The sequence below is a fragment of the Sciurus carolinensis genome, chromosome X (assembly GCF_902686445.1).
Source record: "Sciurus carolinensis chromosome X, mSciCar1.2, whole genome shotgun sequence".
In the NCBI taxonomy this organism is placed as follows: Eukaryota; Metazoa; Chordata; class Mammalia; order Rodentia; family Sciuridae; genus Sciurus; species Sciurus carolinensis.
In genome coordinates, this window is record NC_062232.1 from 117,885,532 (window position 1) to 117,905,939 (window position 20,408).

General features: G+C 36.4%; 1 protein-coding gene across 1 annotated transcript in view; it reads left to right on the forward strand.

The window, feature by feature from the left end:
• Positions 1–780: 780 nt before the first annotated feature.
• Positions 781–20,408, forward strand: part of Mcf2 (MCF.2 cell line derived transforming sequence) — a 74,337-nt gene continuing 54,709 nt past the window's right edge. Inside the window, 3 exon segments of the mRNA XM_047535728.1 lie at positions 781–881; positions 7,486–7,600; positions 8,696–8,786. Coding sequence (XP_047391684.1) covers positions 857–881; positions 7,486–7,600; positions 8,696–8,786 — 231 coding nt within the window. The 5' untranslated portion in view covers positions 781–856.

Genomic DNA, 20,408 nt, shown 5'->3' on the forward strand with positions numbered 1-20,408 from the left:
AGACAGGGTCTCACTGAGTTGCTTAGTGCCTTGCTTTTGCTGAGGCCAGCTTTGAACTTGAGATCCTTCTGCCTCAGCCTCTTGAACCCCTGGGATTACAGGCGTGCGCCACTGCACCCAGCCTAAACACCTGCTCTTATGCATGCTATTTCACATGTTGTTGGCATAGTACCTTGTGAGGTAGGTATTATTATTCCTGGTTTATGGATGAGGAAATTGAGACTTTGAGAGGCTTTAACTTGCCCAAGGTTGTACAGCCAGTAAATGCAACAAGCTGAATTTGAATCGAGGCCTCTCTGACTCAGAAGCCCACAAGGTAAACTGCCTCACTGTACTCTCTCAAACTCTTTCCTGACTTATAAGATGCGTAACAATATCTACACAGGGTTATTGTGAGGATCCTAAAAGTGCTTTGTTGTTGCTAATCAAGCTTTGTGAAATGAAAGGCATTATCAGAAGTAGAAGACAATGTGCTACAGTGTCTCAACATGATTATCAATCCTTGAAATAAATCCGGATGTCCTGGAGTTTGCATTTTTGCCCTTGGCTTTCTGGTGAATGAGAGCAGTTTATGTCCCGGACGTAGATTGAGATATAGGTCACTCATCCTACGCGCCCCGTGATATTTTCAAGAGCATAATTTCCTCACCTTGTAGCTGAGAGGAGGAAAGAGGAGAAGATCAGCAGTGTGTCCGTGGATGGAGATCTGCTGGAGCCCCAGGGTTGTTTTGACCACAGTGAGAGATCATGTATATGTTTCTAGCTGTACTTTAACATGGATGTCATTTCCTCTCATTTCTTATTTGTCCTAGAAACCGAACTGCTCCTCCGTGTAAAGGACATCAGTCATTTCTTAATGCAAGACATCGCCTTCCTGTCTGGTAAGCAAACTTTCATGTATTTAGTGCAGACAAATGTATGAATTGATCAGCAGAGTTAGTTTAGCACTTATAATTCTCTTCTTTCTCTCTCTCTCTCTGTTTGTAACGCATTATTTTAACAAATATTAATATATTGTGCACCAGGTTACTAACCAAATGGACATTTAGAGACTAATTAGAGGTTTTAAAGATGTTTAAATGTGTGATTAGCACCAACCTTAACTACTCTTGTACATTTGACTTTCAGACAAGTCTTCAGACACCCATGAGGGGGAATATATCTTGTAGGTGGGCACAGGCTGGGTGAGAGGGTGGAGGTTGAGGTAGCTTCTTTGAGGTGTTCCTCCAGTTACTCAAAGGTTTATTATATATGTTGGCAGGTCACCCTAATTAAGCAGCACGCACTAAACTTATTTTTAAGCTTTCATTTACATATGATGAAAATTTACTTTTCTCAAATATCTATATGCATTTTCTATAATTTTTAAAAATTGTGGTAAAGTACATGTAACATAAAATTTCATAAAATTTGCCACCTTACCTTTTTTTTTGTTTTTTTTTTTTTTTTTGGTACGAGGGATTGAACTCAGGGGCACTTGACCACTGAGCCATATCCCCAGCCCTTTTTATATTTTATTTAGAGACAGGGTCTTGCTAAGTTGCTTAGGGCCTCTCTAAGTTGCTGAGGCTGGCTTTGAACTCACGATCCTCCTGTCTCAGCCTTCTGAGCTGCTGGGATTATGGGTGTGTTCCACTGTACCCAGCTCATCTTAATCATTTTTAAGAGTATAATTTAATGACATTAAATATATTCATGTTTTTGTGCAGCCATCACCACCATCCATATCTCAAGACTCTTCATCTTGCAAAATTCAAGCTCTGTACCTATGATAACTCCCCATTCCCGTCCTTCCTCCCCTTACCTCTTGCAACCACCATTTTCCTTTGTCTTTCTGTGAATTTGCCTATTCTAGATACCTTGATAAGTGGAACCATGCTGTATTTATCATTTTGTGACAGGCTTTTTTCACTTAGCATAATGTCTTTAAGTCTCATCCATATTGTACCGTTTATCAGAAATTCTTTCCTTTGTGTTTTTTTTTTTTGTTGTTGTTGTTGTTTTTTTTTTTGGTACTGGGATGCTTAACTACTGAGCCACATCCCCAGTCTTTTTTTACTTTTTGTTTTGAGACAGGGTCTCATTAAGTTGCTTAAGGTTTTGGTAAGTTGCCAAGACTGGCCTTGAACTTGTGATTCTCCACTGCAGTCTCCCAAGTCATTGGGATTTCAGGCATGTGCCACCATTCCTGGCAGAATTTCTTTCCTTTTAAAGGCTGAATTACATTCCATTGAATGTATGTGCCATATTTTGTTTATTCATTCATCCATTGATGGATTCTTGGGTTGCTTTTGCCTTCAGCTGTTTCTAATGCTTCTAAGTAGCATTCTGTATTTTTAGAGATATAATTATGGTTAACCACCCTGCCCCTTTTGCTTCTGGTCATATTCTAGGGAAAATTTTGCTTAAAAATAAGCAAATTATTTTTATATATTATAGTAATTTGAATGATACCATTATACATTTAATTAATTTATTTAGCTATTAGGGATTGAACCCAGGGACGCTCTACCTCTGAGCCACATCCCCTGCCCATTTTTCTTTTTCTTTTGAGACAGAGTTGCACCAAGTTGCCAAGTCTAATCTTGAACTTGTGGAGGCTAGCCTTGAACTTGCAATTTCCTTCCTCACCCTCCCTCCCAAGTCACTGGGATTATAGGTGTGCCCCACCACACCTGGCTACATTATATTTATTATATTAAATGGATAAAAAGTTACCAGCATATGCATTGCTTTTATGTAAATGGTACTTCCTAGGTGTTGATAGTATAAGAAGCTATCTTATTTATTTCTCCTAAAATGATACCTACATGCTCATTTTACTAAACAAGCATTTATTTTGTAGGTGATACTAATAGGACACTTCAGTCTGGCTTCTGCTTTTTAATGATGATAATTAGTTGCAATTGTGAATTTGGGGTGATATAATTAATCTGGTTTTATACTTTATTTTACAAAGGACATAAATGGGTGATTAATAACAGTGTATCCTTATCTGCATTTTCACTTTTTATAGTTTCAGTTACCTGTGCTCAACTATGGTCTAAAAGTATTAAATGAACATTTCTAGAAATAAGCAATTCCTAAGTTTTAAATGGTACACCATTCTGAAATCTTGTACTTGTCCCACTCTGTCCCACCTGGGGATGTGAATCATCCCTTTGTCCAGTATTTCCACATTGTATAAGTGACTAGCTTGTTAATCAGTTGGTAACCATCTTTGTTAGAAGATCAGCCGTCGTGGTTTTATAGGGCTCATGTTCAAGTAACCCCTATTTTTCTTAAGAATGGTCCCAAAGCACAAGAATACTGATACTGGGGCTGGGTTGTAGTTCAGTGATAGAGTTCTTGACTGGCATGTGGAGGCCTTAGGTTCCATCCCCAGCACTGCAAACCACCCCCAAAACAAAAAAATAATGATGATGCTAAAGGTGATTCTAGGGCATAAAACATGGGCGAACAGGTTAACTTGGGTACTGTGAGCAACCCTGCAGGGCATGTATGAAAAAACATTTTTAGTAGGTTTGGTACTTTCTGTAGTTTTAGACCCCCTGGGTCTGAGAATGCTTTCCTCATGGATAAAGACGGATAACTGTTCTTAGTAAATTTAGTGATATGTTAGGTTTACTTTTAAGATTTAGAGATTTTTACTTAAGATTGTTACTGTTTCCCAGCCTGGGGTTGTAACTCAGTGTTAGAATAATCAGCTAGCATGTGAGGCCTTGGATTTGACCCCCAGCACTGCAAAAAAATAAACAAAAGATCATCAGTGTTTTTTTATTTATTTATTTATTTTTTCTTTTTGGAGCTGGGGATGGAACCCAGAACTACAACTCCCCCGCAGGGTTTTCTAAACTATCCTGAATTACAGTCATCCTCAGGGGTTGCTGCCCCTTACCCCTCTCCACACTTTTCCTTCCTTATCTGCTTTTTGTACTTGTTTTAAAAATGTTTATGGTTTGCCTCTACTTCATGTACAAACAGAGAAACAAGTTGTACCCCATTTGTTTACAATTAAAAAAATGTTTATGGTTTCTTTTGAGGAAAATGTTCCCATGGAGAAAAATAATCAAACTTCCAATTTAGAGTATAAGTATCTTTTGTTCTTTTCTCACAAATTTACCATGTAGTACAGTACTGTTAGGTGCTCAGTGGTAGTAATAATTTATAGAGTAATCAGTGATATTTTACCCATATAGGAGCCATATATTCTTTCCTTTGATGGGTGTAGTTTGAGTAAGTATTAAATGGTTCTGTCCTAAGCTAGAGTGATCATCAGGCAAGTTTATAGTTGTATTTTATATATATAGGATATATATTCAATTATATATTATTTATATAATTTTTTCTATATTATACCTTACCTGTAGAGGCCCTTTGTTAATTATTTGCTAAATCTCTTGGTTTAGAGTTGTACACTTTCTCCTTTGAGTTCCTTGAAAACTCTTGCGTGGATGCCATTATTTTCAATGATTATTTTAACTCTCCTCTTAAATTCTAGAATACCATATAGTAAAGATTAATATTTAATGATTTAATTTTTAAATTTATTTTTAGTTGTCAATGGACCTTTATTTTATTTATTTATATGTGGTGCTGAGAATTGAACCCAGTGCTTCACACATGCTAGGCAAGCGCTCTGCCACTGAACCACAACTCCAGTCCCATGATTTAATAATTTTGATTTGTTCAATTCAAAAGATAATTTGAGAACTATCCCTCAAGTTTCCCTTAGTAAAGATTAATAGAAATAATTTGATTTTTTCCCCATGTGCACTAGAGAAAAATGCGTATCTTGTTTTCATTGAGTAGAGGGTTCTATAGACTTCATTTAGGTCATGTTGGTTGAGAGTTTGTTCAAGTATACAGCATCTTTGCAAATGTTTTGCTGCATGTTCTATTAGTTATTGAGAGATGGATGGTTAACCACCAAGCAACATCCCCAGCCCTTATTTATTTATTTTTTCGGGGTTATGGGGGATTGAACCCAGTTATACTTAATCAGTGAGCCACATCCCTGGTCCTTAAAAAAAAAAAAAAAATATATATATATATATATATAAAACCATATATATATATATGGTTGATGGACCTTTATTTATTTATTTATATGTGGTGCTGAGAATCAAACCCAGTGCCTCACACATGCTAGGCAAGTGCTCCACCACTGAGCCACAACCCCAGCCCCCCAGCCCTTTTTTATATTTTATTTAGAAACAGTTTCACCGAGTTGCTTAGGGCCTCGCTAAATTGCTGAGGCTGGCTTTGAACTCGTGATCCTCCTGCCTCAACCTCCCAAGGCATTGGGATCACAGGTATTTGTCACCATGCCCAACTTCAGCCCTTTTTTCTATTTTTTATTTTGAGACATGGTCTTGCTAAGTTGCTGACGTTGGCTTTGAACTTACAATTCTCCTGTTTTAGCCTCCTGACCCACTGGGATTAGAGGCATGTGCCACTGTGCCCAACTGAAATTTCCAACTAAAATTGTGGATTTGTCTATTTCTTCTTGCTACTCTATCAGTTTTTGCTTCATATATTTTGAAGTTCTGTTATTAGGAGTATAAGTATTTTAGATTATGTTCCCTTAGTGAATTGGTCACTTTATAATTACCAAATGAAGTTCTTATTATCTAGTAATATTCTTGACTCTGAAATCTACTTTGTCTAATATTAAACAGACTCCTTTTGACTAGTATTAGCAGGGTACATATTTTTCTATTTTTTTGCTTTTAGTACATTCATTCTTTTATATTTAAAATTTATTTCTTATAGGCAGCATATGATTGGATCTTACTTTTTTATCCAGTTTGATGATCTTTCTCTTTTAATTTAATGTCTGGATCATTTGCATATAATGTGATTATTCTTATGGTTGGGTTTAAATCTACCATATTACTATTTGTTTTCTTTTTCTCCCACTAATTCTGTCTTTTTCCTCCATTTCTTCCTTTTTTTGGATTATTTTTATCACTCCATTTTATCTCCTTTGCCATTATCATATTTTATTACACATTGAATTTTTTTTAATTTTAAATTTTATTTATTTATTTATTTATATGTGGTGCTGAGAATCGAACCCAGTGCTTCACACATGCTAGGCATGTGCTCTACCAATGAGCCACCACCCCAGCCCTACACATTGAATTTTTAAAAATACTTTTACATATTCACTTAGATTCAACCAAATAAAAATTACAATCATATCTATAATTTTTTTTCTATTAGCAAGCTAAATTACAAGATCACCCTGCAACTTTCTTCTTAAAATAATTGTTCGAATTCCATTTAGCACTTAATATTTATTGATCACTTACTCTCTGTGCAGGTGTTTAGGCCAACTGTAGTTTGGTACCTTAAACGTGTGTAAAGCTCATCTTTGTACTACATGACATTCATACTCAGTGTACTTCATCATCCAGGCTGAGCAGTGGTTTACAGGGCTGGGCAGAGGGACAGATGGAGAGATGGCAGTTTACCTCAAAATGAAAGCCCACTGCCAGTCAGTTATTCTCCACAAGGAATCTCAATGACAGTTATCCCTGCTCCAGGTTCCTGTGGAAATAAACCCAGGGTAGCCCCACCTACAACTCCTGGGCCGTATGCTTCCCCAGGGCCAGGGCCACTCACCTAGTCATGGTACTGCTGGAGGAGGTACTGCTGGATAGAAATGCTCCAGGCTCAGTGTAGTGGAGGGCCTGGGAGGTGGAGCCTCTGGGGATTACCTTAACCCCTTTCCCTGCTTGAACCTTGATTCTCCATGCAGGCTACGCCTTGAAGTTCTAAAAATTTTTAGTTGTAGATGGACACAATGCCTTTGTTTTATGTGTTTATTTTTAGGTGCTGCCGAGGATGGAACCCAGTGCCTTGCGCATGCTAGGAAAGTGCTCTTCCACTGAGCTACAACCCCAGCCCTCCACATTGAATTTTAACAGAATTTGTGTTTTTTCTTTGTGTTAATAAAATCTCTATACCACTGCTGCTATTATTTCTTTTGTTGTTGTTTTCACAAATACATTACTTCCTCTAGTTTTTTTCCCCTGTATCTTTTTATGCTTACTGTGACTCTATGTAGTCAGTTTTATCAAGTACTCCAGTTGCTGTCAATCCCTCATTTGGATTTCAGGCTCTGAACAGTGGTATGGAAATAGTTATTTCACAAGCTCCCTTGATTGTCCAACTTGGGGTATCAGCAATTTCTTCAACCATATTTATTACACATACTTCATGAAGTTTTCTTTTGGCTATATTCATTCCTCTTTTTTTATATTTGAGTTTTCATTTAGAAGACATTGCCACTTTTTCAACTTGAAAGTATGAGGAGCTTGGTGCCATTTTCATTTATGTGGATATCAGCATCCTTAACAAATTGTACTGATCTCAAACAGTCTTTTAATCCCTTCCTTCCTTTAAATCTAGAATCTTCTTCTTCGCACTATTGTCACATAAATTGCTAATTTGGTTGGTTTTGTTTTATTATTTTAGGTGGCCGGGGAAAGGACAATGCTTGGATCATTACATTTCCAGAAAACTGTAATTTTAGATGTATACCAGAGGAAGTAATAGCGAAAGTCCTCACTTACCTGACATCTATTGCAAGGTGGAGCATTTTATTATATTTTTTCAATTTGTTTTATATCAAATTTGAATTTTATAACAGGAAATGGCCCATTAATATAACTATTATTATTATTGTGAATAATAAGCAGACTTACCCTCCGAGTAGAAAAGAAATATCACCAAAGGGAAAACTGACAGCTACCTAATTGCTATAAAAATTATACTGAGGGTCTATGAAAACAAAACTAGGAGTCTAGAAGTATTGTCCTCACGAAGAACATAGACTGGGCTAAGAATGATGATCTTACATAAAGACTTTAATTTACTTCAAAAGTAAGGTCAGCCATTCTTCATTTCTTCCAAGAATCACAAGACTGCATCTCAAATAGACTCAGTAGTGGCATTGGGAGATACTAGGAGAAATGAATTGACAATAGAATCACTTGGAACTAGAATGCTTTACAATGAAAAGTTTAAAAGTCTCCTCAGAGATCTTTTTTAAATGTTGAAGATAGCTTTTTAAAGGAGACATATTCCAGGTACTAATCCTGAAGAATAAGACAGCATAAATCTAGAAGGTAACATTTGAAGAGTCTTATGAACAGAAATCAAATCCTAGAAGATCAAATTTGTAGTTTAACTGTTGAAGCTTAAAAGCGGTCTTTTTAGGGCAAATAAATGTTATATTATCCACTAAACTGCCTTTTCTCAAGTAAAAGGCTAGCAGTGGCAACATATATTTAATACTATTTTTCTGAATGAATGGATCATTCGTTCTTGATGGGCTGCCATGAAAAGTTAAGTGTAAAAGTGATGAAGAACAGCTGTCTTTGGGTTTTCCCTCCCCAAGATTTCTGTATTCCAAATCCATTTTAGTGACCTATCTTCATTACACTGTCACTTTCCGATTTAAAAGGTTGGCATAGTGTTGAAAAAGAAATTTTAAATCATGAGTAGGGGAACATAGAACATAGAATTAAACTGCTTTCTAAGATAGCACTTTGTAATAGATTTCACAATCTAAATCTGTCTTTAGTCAAACATCAAATGTAAATGAAATCATCAGAAATAAAGGTATATAGAGAAAATTTGCATTATTACTAAGACAAAATTATAATTTCTCCTTACCTTGTAGGCAAAATGGGTCCGATTCCCGGTTTACCATTATTTTGGATCGAAGATTGGATACATGGTCCTCTCTTAAGATATCTCTCCAAAAAATCTCTGTAAGTACCTATGCATTCAATAGTAATTTCTTTTTTGTTTTACATTATACTGTCTGTTTTGGGGGTATAGATTATTTTGCTGTTGATGGAAACAATAAACGGATGAGATAATGAGGAAAAGTAGGAAGAAGATTTGTAGAGGAGACTAAGGTAAACAACTAGCTCCCTCCAATGTAAAACCTAATGGGAAAGAATGAGTAGTTAGTCATTCAGGTTATGAGTGAGCAAAGACACATGGTTCTATATGCCTTTCAGAGCAAGGCAAGTTTTTATGGAACTTCAATAGCTGTGATATATACTCATTGTATGTAGAAAAGTATAATGAAGAAAGTTTAAAACAGTAGTCAATAATCTAGCCACCCAGAAATAAGCCCTTTATAACATTTCGGTATGCATCTTTCTAGACTTGCTTTTTCCTTTGATAAGGAAGGAGGTGAGTCACCTACAACATGACAAATCTCCCATACTGGAATCTAGTCCCCAGTTCTCTAAGACCCAGAGAATGGACAGTTTTCCTAAAAGAAACAATATGAGGAATACAATCCTGCCCATAGTCAGAATGATCTTTTACATTATTAGACTCACTAGGATATAGTGACATTGTGTGACACTGTTCTTTCATATAAGAGGAGGAGGATGAGGAACTCACAGACTCCTTCTGAGCTGACAAGATTGGGGCTGTTTTTGGAAGTTTCATGTGGTCCACTTCTATCAGACCACAGTTGCAGGGAATCGGTTATGACCAGCCATCTGAAATTCTTTAATAGGTTTTGAGTTTCCATTACTGTTTTTTTACAAAAACGACCCTCAGCAATATATGATAAAGTGGGGAGTTAAATTTATTTTTTGCTGATATATAAAAATATAAAAATTGTTACAGTGTGGTGCTGCATGCCTGTAATCCCAGCAGTGACTGGGGGGAGGTGGGGCATGGAACAGGGACTGCTGAGGCAGAAGGATCACAAATTCCAGGCCAGCCCCAGCAACTAAGAGAAACCCTAAGCAATTTAGTGAGACCCTGTCTCAAAATAAAAAAGGATGGGATGTAGCTTACTGGTAGAATACCCCTGGATTCAATCCCCACTGCTGTAAAAAATTGTACATATTTATAGGGTATCCTATGATGTTCTGATACATGTATGTATTATATAATGTAAAAATAAGCACTTTGTAGTAGACTATCTCCTTAAATATATATCACTTCTTTGTGGTGAAAACATTAAAAATCCTTTCTTCTAGTTTTTTGAAATATATATTATCATTATCTATAGTTACTCTACTATGCCATAGAAAGCAAAAACTTCTTAGTTCTATCATCTGAAATTCTAATTTTGTCTCCTTGATGACTTAGGGGGCCATTTCCACTAGAGGAAGTTGATTTAGTTGCAAAGACAAGATCAAAGTATAGGTTGTTAGAGTTCTGAGTGAATGTTCTTTTTTGCTGTACTATTTTATCAATTAGTATAAAAATATATTGGCACTCAATGCAAGATATAGTGGCATGCACCTATAATCCTAGCCACTTGGGAGGCTGAGACAGGATCTTGCTTGAGCCCTGGATTTCCAGACCAGCTTGGACAACATAGTGAGACCTACTCTCAAAGGGAAAATAAAATACTACCATTTATATAGCAAAATGAATGAGATCATTATTGTTTTCATATCCAGCATGAATTATTCCTCATCTTGGGCTAATTCACAAAGTTTTTTTTAAAGAAGTGTTTGATCATAAGCAATGGGGAGAATACTAGATTCAAATAAGTTACTAAAATAAAATAGCAGAACCTTCATGTGTATATTTTTGCTTTTTAAAAGCATTCACACTTTAAGTAATGTTGATTCTTCTTTTTTTCCTGGCTAAGTATTATAGGCAGGTATCACCATAATTATCTCATAGATGATAAAATTAAATTGCTATATGCATTTTGGAATGGTTGAATCCAAGGTCAGATAGCTAAGTAACCAAAACAACTAGAGCAAGAAATGAAATTTCATGAATTTCAGTTGATTCTGTTTCTATCTGCTGCTTTGTAGCATTTTCCAAATGGCTTATGGATACACAACTAAATTCAGTGACTTTTTCTCCGATGGAGAAAGTAAATATGTCCTCCATATATTATTGAGCCCTATCAATGGGGGTAAATGAAGTGAAAGTCATTTTACTTGCTGTGTCCTTTTAGGATTGGTCCTTGAGCTTGTGGAACAGTCTTTAGTTTATGCCAGTGATCAGTTCTTTTATCCTAAGTATAGCACTTGTTGCAATAAAATATTTTTTTACTGCCTATTTTTTTTCTTTTGGAACACTATAATTGTTTGATTTAAATTTTTATTGTCTGTTTGGCCCATGACATCAGCCTTTTGGTAAAGTTTTACTTATATTATAATAGGTTGGTTGGAACAGATGTTTCATTTTGCATAAAAGAAACAAGATTATGTCGATTCTATCCATTTGAGGCCAATAGAGGGGTACCACTTATTCTTAGAGAGTGATACTCTCCTTTTTGTTTTCTAAGGGCTGCTCTCTCAGTGGAGAATGATGAACCATTCTCAGTAAAGAACTCAGTGCTCAGGGTCCTTTTGTTCTCATAATTGCCAAATTGATGGCATAGGGGTAACGTAGGGGTACAGGTGCTTGTGACATGTAACTGAATATAGGTTGTTTTGTATTGTCTTCAATCATTTTAAATGTTTCTCATACTCAAGAGCACATTAATTATACCTCAACCATCAGTACTGTTAGGCAGTGTTTGAAATAAAGGTAAGTATTGATTATGAACTCATTTCAAGAGTGTAAGTTGGCCTTTGTGAAGGATTTTTGGTGAAAGTTACCATCACGTAGGCAGGTGTAACTATGGCGTGTTACTTTAACTGAGTGTCTTTGAAATAATACAATTCAATTTGAAGACCTAAATTTACAGATTCCAAAATAAATTAAAAGGTAGGTTATACTTTGTAATTAATGAGAAGAGATTTTTAAACATTATTGTTGATCAACATAATAATTGTACTTATTAATGGGGCACAGTGTGATGTTTTAATTTATATAATGATCAAATCAGGGTAACTAGCATATCTAGCACCTTAAATATGATTTCTTTGTGGTGAGAAATTGAAAATATTGTCTTCTAACTATTTGGGTGAAAGGTTAATATGGGAGAGAATCCTATCCATCTTAGAAAGTTTACATGTTCTGTTCTTTTTAGATAATCATCAGGCAAGAATTTCACAAACTGTAACCTTTCCCAGTATTGAATCCCAGGATAGAATTTAATAAAAAGTAAAACAATGCAGCATTCTTATTTAAATCATAGACCAGTGTAGGACAAGAGTAAAAGCTATCAGTTAATACTACCTTCACAAAGATTCTTAGCATTCCACCTTAAAAATCCAACTGCGTAGAGGAGAAAGCCAGTCCCATCAGACTGCTCCTAGGAGGAGAGACAGATTTTTTTCTTCCTCCACTCTTAGGACATGCCTGATCTTCTTGAGCAGTCCAGCACAAGCTAATCCACAAGGTTCAATCAGGCTAAGTAATTGGGGGAATGTGTCAACTCTGAATTACAATGAGCAGCAGGGAAGAATCTGTCAGCTGACTAATCAGGGATAGTGGATTTTTTTGCAGCGCTGCCACGGTGGTAATGGAAGCAGCTACGGTAGCTTTGTTTGATAGAGATTTTTGGCTGCCGTTTTTAAATACTACCCAAGAAGCAGCTCATATTTCATCAGTGTTGCATTGACAATTGGAAAAGAAGAGTGTAATTGTGTATAGGCGAGATGGCAGAAGCAAATCCCCCGAGAGGCAAGATGAGGTTCAGAAGGAATGCGGTAAGGACTCTGCCTGCAGTCCTGGAAAGCCTATTCCCAAGTTCAAGTGCAGGGATGCTGCAGCATGGTGCTATAGCACAAACTGCTGAGTGGGGCTTTTAAGGACAGATGGAGAGAGAATGGTGTCTTGTATTTGCATGGATTGCATTGATGTGATCACTGTGATACTGGCATAGGGTAATTTAAGGAAGCGGAGGAGGTAGAATACGATTCCAAAATGTCATCAAGTTTATAAGGGAGCATGTTAGTCATGTTATTTGTTTGAGTGTATTAGCAATGTTGATTCATTTGGCAGCATAGCTTTAAATCACGGGTTAAAATAATAGCTAACAAAAGGATTCCTCCTGTCTTTGCCCATCGTCAAGTAGAGTATGATATCATAGATAGGGTTGGAGGTGATTTCATCAGCACTTAAAAAGGCAGACCTTGGGTGTTATTGTACAAGTGAAAAAATGTAAAATTCTATAATTATTTGAAATAATTCTTCTCCATACTTAACCTTTAAAGATGCAAAATTCTAACCTATTGACAACTTTTCTTTTAAGGAAAAAAAAAGTGACTCTTTTTTCAGGATAGGCTAAAATTTGGAAATCTCTCAGACAACATTTCAAATACTCTTCTACCTAATTTTTTCCCTCACTAATTCATTCATATACTAAATTACCTAGAAAATTTCTAACATGATCTTGAGATATATATTTTGGAGAAATGTTGCAATAACACTAATCAATTTAATAGCAAACTGTTCATCAACAAGGCTTTAAATGCCACTCTTTTTCTTTCAAAACTTGAGATAATGTGATTGATGTTATGGTTTAAAATATAAACTTGATTACTGAAAAAAATCAAGACAGCACACACAAAAAGGTAAGAAGATAAAAACTGGCCCCAGGAAAAAAAGTGACATTTTGAATCAAAAGTAAGATAGGGACAGCAAGAATTTTATTGTTGTTATATGATAGTGAACATCAATAGGTGAGTAAATGATTTTTCTCATACAGTTCTTAGTATGGAATGCTGTTTTTAAAATTAGGATATGACTATTCATTTTGATAAAATTATGTATTCAGCTCTACACACGATTTTGTCTTAGGAGAATAATAGTGTTAGACATTTAACAAACAATTTGCAGTGCATAAGAAATGCCTTGTGTATGTGTATGTGTTTCCAGTATTGTATGGAATTGATATTAGTACTTTTGCTATCAAAGGTAACTGACTTAAGCTTTCAGAAAGTTCCTAATTCCTTTATGTACATAGATGCTTATGTACTCAGTGCCAAACTTAGTTTCAAATATACACAAACATGTTAATATACACACATATAAATACAGCACACAGGTACTCATGGAATAGATATGTCTAGCACTGGGCCATACCTACCATGGGTTTCAATGGTTAATATGGAATGGCTACTGGGCTGAAGGAACTCCCAGTCTAATAGAGAATGGGGGGAGGGATATGTTTATAAATAGTTATTTCAGAAGAACTTCTGGTTAGTGGGGAAGACCTTAAGTAAGAGGTGATATTTGTTTGGACCTTAAGTAAAAGCATATGTTTCTGTTACCTTTCCTTGATTCTTATCTATGTTTTTTCCTCAAAAATGAATTGAGTGGCCCCTAGGAACAGGTATCCTGAAATGAAACTGATTGAATAATTCCAAAGTTTGGAACTCTAGTGGCAGGCAAATTTGTTTTACCTACATGAACAGAACTTGACCAGGGTGAAAAATTTGAACCCCAATTTGGGACAGAATGGTTTGACCTTGAAGGATCTTTGGAGTTGGGCTGATCCAGGGTACCATGATAGGCCTAGAAGGATGGTGCAGTGAAGTTAAAAATCCAAAGGAAGGATTGAACTGGTTGCTTGGTTGAAATTGCAGTTACAGTGGCTGAGTGAGAGGGAGGGGATAAAAAGATATAGATATGTGACGACAAGAACAAACCACAAGGAAGGAATATTGCTTGGGGCTGGCCTGCTCCCGAGATCACTTGGCAGATTGCTTGGCAGCATGAGGGTAACTCATTATTTCTGTAGTCTCTGATGGTGAGGGTGTGGGAGAATAGTGTAGAAGTGGCTCAAGCCATTGAAAACTATTCTCTACAGTTTGAGGTCATGAGATGTGCCCCAGCATGTTCTGCAGAGATGGTTTAGACCTTATCAAGGTCAATCACATGTCAGCAGCTCAGCAATCTATTCTGTCATGATATTAGATTATAATAGTTTTCATTCAGTGGGTTCCATGATGCTAAATTGTTGCCCATATCTTGTTTTGAATGTTATTATTGGTCCTATTTTGTAGAGTCAAGCTCAAGTGATTCCTAAATGAAAAACGTTCAGTCTGAGTGTGCAGTGTATGAAGTGTTGAGTGACTGGGAAGAGCTTCAGATCCATATAGGCCTTAGTGCCACTGCTTACCAACTGTGCTTTAGTTTGCTTATCTGTAAAAGGGGTATAATACCTACTTCACTGTAGTGTTATGAAGGCTAAATAGAATAGTGTGTATAACAAGCCCTGTAGGTATGTAATGGTTTTCAGTCAAGGTACCTCTTAGTATTACTGCCTGTCTTTGCCATGAAGGTTAAAAAACCAAGATATGGGAATATAAACTGCATTGTAAGTAAACAAAATTTTATGTTGTATGGGGCATTTTAAATATTTTAAAAGAAATAACTAGAATAATTGAAAACTGTGTAGGGTGGGTGAATTGCCTCACTTGGATATCACACAAAAGAATATTAAACAAGGTTAGTTTCTGGACTTTAATAGTGAAATGATGTATAGAGTTTATGCCTGTTGTGCTTGTTATTGCTGTTATTATTGCTGAAAGACCATGTAGCTGGGCAGTCAGGGTAGGTGTAAGTAAAAGGAGAGAAATCTGTTCTCTAGGAGGGAAAGGTGGTAGGAAGCTTGTTTTGTGCCTGTTACCTTGAAGAACCAGTGAGAGCTGCTGCAGAGGCCTGGGGTGGGGCCTTGCACAATGATTGGACACATGGCTCTGAGCCTTATGACGATGAGCAACATTTTCCTCTTTAGTGATGTGCCTTCAGTCACATGTTGGAACTCTGAAAAATGCATACAAGAAGCTAAAACCAATGCCGTTTCCTCTCTCATGCAGTTTTTTTTTTTTTAATAAAAGGCAACAAAATAAAACAAAGCTGACCCTTGACGACATCCCTCTGCTTTTTTGACAAGTTCTCAAAAAATGATTTATGGTTTTAGAATCTGGAGTTTGATTTTGGAGAAAATAGAAAGTGTGCCTTTTCATGTTTATATAACCATACAGATTAGAAATTCTTAAAGCAGCATACCAAAACATTTAGGAAATGGGAAAGCTCATTTGTCTTGATCTCCATTTGCTGTGATAAGGTGCATCTGATACCATATGCTGTTTGATTGTTTATTTAAATACTAGCTTTAAAATGAATTATCTTGAAATTTTTAGTTATATGAATATCTGTATATAAAGAAAATGCTTTAGGCATACAGGAAATAATCTTTTGTTTTTTATGTTACTGGAGATTGAACCCAGAGGTTTTCTACCATTGAACTATATCCCCAGCCTCTTTTTTAAATTTTTTGGTACAGGGTCTTGCTGACTTCTCCAGGCTGGCCTAAAACATATGATCCTTTTCCTTCAACCTTCTGAGTAGGCAAATTAATTCTAAATCCATGTATCCTGTCAGGTTTAAATTTCTCAAAAATGCTCTATCCCATCCAAATCTCATAGAGGGACATGAGTGTATTATTCATATATTTGCCAGTGTTCAGATGTGTGAAGTGTTTTTTGTTGAGGGGTTGCAAATGTGCAGCACATACTATACAACTTTTTTCTATATATTTTAATTTTGAGACAAGGACTTGCTAAGTTACTCAGGGCCTTGCTAAGTTTTAAGCAAACTTTCGACTTGTTTTCCCATCTTTAAAAATAGAGGTTTAACATAGCGATAGGGATTTCTGGATTTTCTTGAGAAAGCAAAGATTGGGCCATGCTGGACATGCTTTCCCACATGACATTTAGCTGGAGCTGACTAGTGAGCCTCCCGACTTATGGATGTTCTCAAGTACATCATAGTCCTGAACATTTCCTGTTGTTTCTCACCATATAGGAAGAGTGCCAGTTGCTATTTACCATCTCATTTAGGTCGTGCTTTAATTAAATCCTGTCTACATCACATTTACATTATCTCAATAACACATGGTAGGCATTTGGGTTTGTCTTTGTTTTAGTTTCAGGTTTAGAGTCTCAGCTTTGAATCTGATTGTTGTATTATCCCCCTATGGTTCTCCAAATTCCTGTTGATCAAGAGTCTGGTTCTATAGTCAGGTAAACCTGAGTTTAATGCTGCCTCTTATAAGCTAGAGGGTCTTAAAAAATTTCTTTTTCTTTATGTAAATATTTTTGGTACAGGAGATTGAACTCAGGGGTGTTCAACCACTGAGCCATACCCTCAGCCCCTTTTTTGACTTGCTTTTATTTTGAGACAGGGTCTCACTTAGGGTCTCACTAAGTTGCTGAGGCTGACTTTGAGCTCTTGGTCCTCCCATCTCAGCCTCCTGAACTGCTGGAATTACAGGTGTGCATCCCCATGCCCAACCTGGAAAAATTTCTTAACCCCACAAAACCTCAGCGTATTGATTTCCTGTTGTTACTGTAACCGATTGCTACAGACTTGGTGGCTTAACAAATTTGTTATGGTTGTGGAGGTCAGAAATCCAAGGTTTGTCTCAGTGGGCTAAAACCAGGAAGTCAACTGGGCAATGTTCCTTCTAGTGGTTCTAGAGTAGAGTCCATTTCCATGACTTTTTCAGCTTCTAGAGACTCTCCACGTTCCTTGGGTTGTGGCCCTGCAATCATTCTGACCTCTGCTTCTGTCATCACATCTTCTTCTCTGACACTCCTGCCTCCTTCACTTTATTTTTCTTTTTTCTGTGGTGTTGGGAATGAAACCTAGGGACTTGAGCATGCTAGGCTGGTGCTCTATCACTGAACTACATCCCCAGCCCCTCCCTCTTTTGCTAGTAAAGGTCCTTTTGATTACAATGGTCCCACTTTCATAAATCAGGTTAATCTTCCCATGAACCTACCGTATACAATAATACTTGGTACAGTATTTTAATAATGTTCCTTATGAGCACAATTCTTGGAATAAGCATTTGATAAATAGCGACACTGCCACCCTTGTGCTGCTATCCAATCTCCTTTCCCTACTTTAAGGCTTTGAAAGTCCTGAATGAAGAGTTGGGGGTGATATGTGTGTGTGTGAGAGAGAGATTTTGAGTGTATTTGTTTAGGATGTGGGTGTATATGTGTGTGTGTGTGTGTGAGAGAGAGAGAGAAGCTGTGAAAAGTAGCCAAACATGTACTGTTGTAGATTTACTTTTATCATGACAGTTTGGCAAATACCTGTAGAAGTCTGAGATTGATAATTAATCGGACTTAATTAATGGGACTGAGATTGAAAAATCAAGTTTATCTGATTCATGTATGGGAAGGAAGGCTAGAAACAGTATAACTGGTCTAAATTGTATGATTGTATGATTTAGTTTTCTAAAACAACTGGTGTATCAAATGAATTATACACCACTCAATTATTCAGTAGCTGTATAGCTATTATCCCCAAAAAGCTAATAAACTTTAGAGTAGCTATCCAGTTAGCCGAATATCTAGGAAGAGAATTCTTAAATAATCCTAAAATAAAGCATTGTCAGTTTAATTATACAGGCAATAAATGAGGTTTTCATCCTTTGACAGTGTGTTTTCTTTAAAAATGCTAATTTTGTGATTTTTTTTGTGATAAGTGAATCACTAAACATTTTGAAGGACTTAAGCAAAGAGAATGGATGATAAAATAATAAGGTTTTACTGAAGAATGGTCTAATTAGAATGTAGAATTATCTTTAGAAGCAATTTATATAGCTGTCAATGTTGGGGATGAACCACTTTATCAAACACAGCACTAACTAATTTAATAAACATCCACCACAAAATCCCTGACTTATGAGCAGCTTAAAACTCCCTATCCCTTGCTAAACTCACTTCTTACCTGATCCTATGGCCAGTGATTTTGCTTTGTTTTCTTTATGCCTTGTTCCTCACTGTGGGACCAGTTGTACCTGGATCTGAGTGCTGGGTCAGTCTTGCTTTCCTAGGAATGGCAAGGTAGAGACCAGGGCCTTACCTCAGGCAGAGAATTGCTGCATGGACTTCTTTCTTCCCATAGTATCCTCTTACTCCCTCCTGCCCCGCATACAATTTTGGATGTGGGTAAGCATCAATTCTAGGACCTTGCTTCCAGAGAATTCCTAAACCACAATACCAGAGAATATGTAATTAAGGCAAGTCAGCGAGAAAAACACAATGAAACCAGATCAACCTAGAATCCCTGAAAGCAAATAAAAATATTTTTGCTTTACATATTGGCAAAAGTAGGACACTTTCAATTGTGTTTAAAAGTGAAAAAAAAATTAAGCTGGTTCAAGGTAGATATAATTGTAAGTATACCAGTAATTTACTTACCAACTTAACTTACCCAAAACAAATGGGCTAGAAATTAAATGATCACTTGAGTTCTCAGAAGTCCCTGTCAGGTTCTTCTACTAAACAAGCTTTTATTCATATATATAAAGTCTTCTGCCTGAGCTTGCTTGACCTTAGGTCCATGAATCCAAGGTAAATTAAAAAAAAATCTTATTAATGTTTTAGAGTTTGTGAAGTATCTTTGTAAAATCATTATTGTAATTCCTGCAATAACATAAAATATATACATAATTGAGGGTAGGATATTCACTATCATTAGTGCTCTCATATCACTGTTACTGAATATATTGATTTGAAATAAGATCCTTCCAGCAGCAGGGGTCCTGGCTACCAGTAGCTCTGGAATGATATCTTCTAAGTTTCCTTACCTCAGTGCTATTTTTAAAAATCCTGGGCAGTATGCTCCTGCTTACATCAGATTTTCATACTAACGTACTACAAATCATTGTGTGATGAAAGGGTGGGGTCATGTAGGAAGATAACAGTCTTGTTTGGAGCCAGTGTAAGAATAATAAGAGGAGTGGTTTCTCAAAGTGAGAAGCTTGACTGCCTGGGGGAATTGTGGGTTGAACTACCATCCCAATTTGTGTTAATTTATACTATTGTTTAAATTATTGGTATTTTCATGTGCTTATAACTATTCAGTTCTCTTACCCTCATTTTAGTTCTCATTGCCACTTAATTGTTTATTGTTTTTTTTATACCCTTATTTTGTTCATTTTTATGTGGTGTTGGGATCAAACCCAGTGCTTCACACATGCTAGGCAAGTGCTCTACCACTGAGCCACAACCCAGATCACATGTTTATAGTTTTTATCACCATTAGAAATTGAGTTTTTAAAATTCCCAGTTGTGGACAACATTTCTCAAAGAGTTTAGGTCTTATGCTTTAGTGAAAATTATTCTTTTCTTTTCTAATAGACGATTTTTGAGAGTAGTTTTTAGGTTCCCAACAAAATGGAGCAGGAAGTACAGAGAGTTCTCATAGACTTCTTGTCCCCCAATATCTTATTAGTTTTTGTTTTATGGCTTTGTTCAATTGCTATTATTATAGCATGCCTGAAATATGAGTGCATTTGAAATATTTTTGATAGAGTTTGCTTTATTATGCTTTTATCTTCCCTCATGAGGCTAATGACTTCTGAATCTACACTCCCAGCTTAGACGTTTCTCCCCGCTTACTTGTGTGTAACAGCTGTCCGATGGTCACCATCTGGATGTTCTGCAACCCTTCTAGCCCAACACGCCTACAAAGGG